The sequence below is a fragment of the Penaeus monodon genome, chromosome 30, assembly GCF_015228065.2.
Source record: "Penaeus monodon isolate SGIC_2016 chromosome 30, NSTDA_Pmon_1, whole genome shotgun sequence".
Classification (NCBI taxonomy): domain Eukaryota; kingdom Metazoa; phylum Arthropoda; class Malacostraca; order Decapoda; family Penaeidae; genus Penaeus; species Penaeus monodon.
Genome location: NC_051415.1, coordinates 36,792,327 through 36,792,868, shown reverse-complemented (window position 1 = coordinate 36,792,868; position 542 = coordinate 36,792,327). Strand labels below are relative to the sequence as shown.

The window sequence follows — 542 nt, the reverse complement described above, 5'->3', positions numbered from 1 at the left end:
TATATACACACTCTGTCACTGCCTGATGAGTGCGAGAAGGGGACCCACCTGATAAGGAAGGAGCCTTCCTTGAGCACCACCTCCTCGGCCCGCGCCCTCGGAATGGTGCCATGGTACCATGCGTGCGAGCGCAGGTCGCCCGAGTCGAGGCTCAGCTCCCATTCCAGCAGCTTCTTCAGCTCCGTGGGCTCGGCTGAGACGTCGCTGGGTTCGGCTTCCACCTCGAAGGACTGCGTCGGGAAGAAACATCCGTAGTTATCGAACAACGGAAGCAATACTGTTTCATGTCACTGCTAAGCATAAGTGACACCGAATGGAGTTTTCCTACACTACATTAACTGTGCTCACTCAACCTTGCCTAGGCTGAGTCTTTGTAATTTTGAGAGCAGGAAGTTTGCTCAGCCGGAAGGCCACCTCGCCCCTCTCGGCTTCAGGCCCGGAAGGAGGGGCGTGGCACCTGGCTTCAGGCCCGGAAGGAGGGGCGTGGCACCTGGCTGACGGCGAGGATGCTGCTTCCCGCGCCCTGGAAGCGACTTCCAGCC

General features: G+C 58.9%; 1 protein-coding gene across 1 annotated transcript in view; it reads right to left on the bottom strand.

Annotated features, from left to right (window-relative positions):
* The window catches only part of LOC119592767 (breast cancer anti-estrogen resistance protein 3 homolog), a gene marked incomplete in the record, with an annotated part of 16,177 nt that overhangs the window by 6,133 nt on the left and 9,502 nt on the right, over positions 1–542 (bottom strand). Inside the window, 1 exon segment of the mRNA XM_037941698.1 lies at positions 49–230. Within this exon segment, the coding sequence (XP_037797626.1) occupies positions 49–230 (182 nt within the window).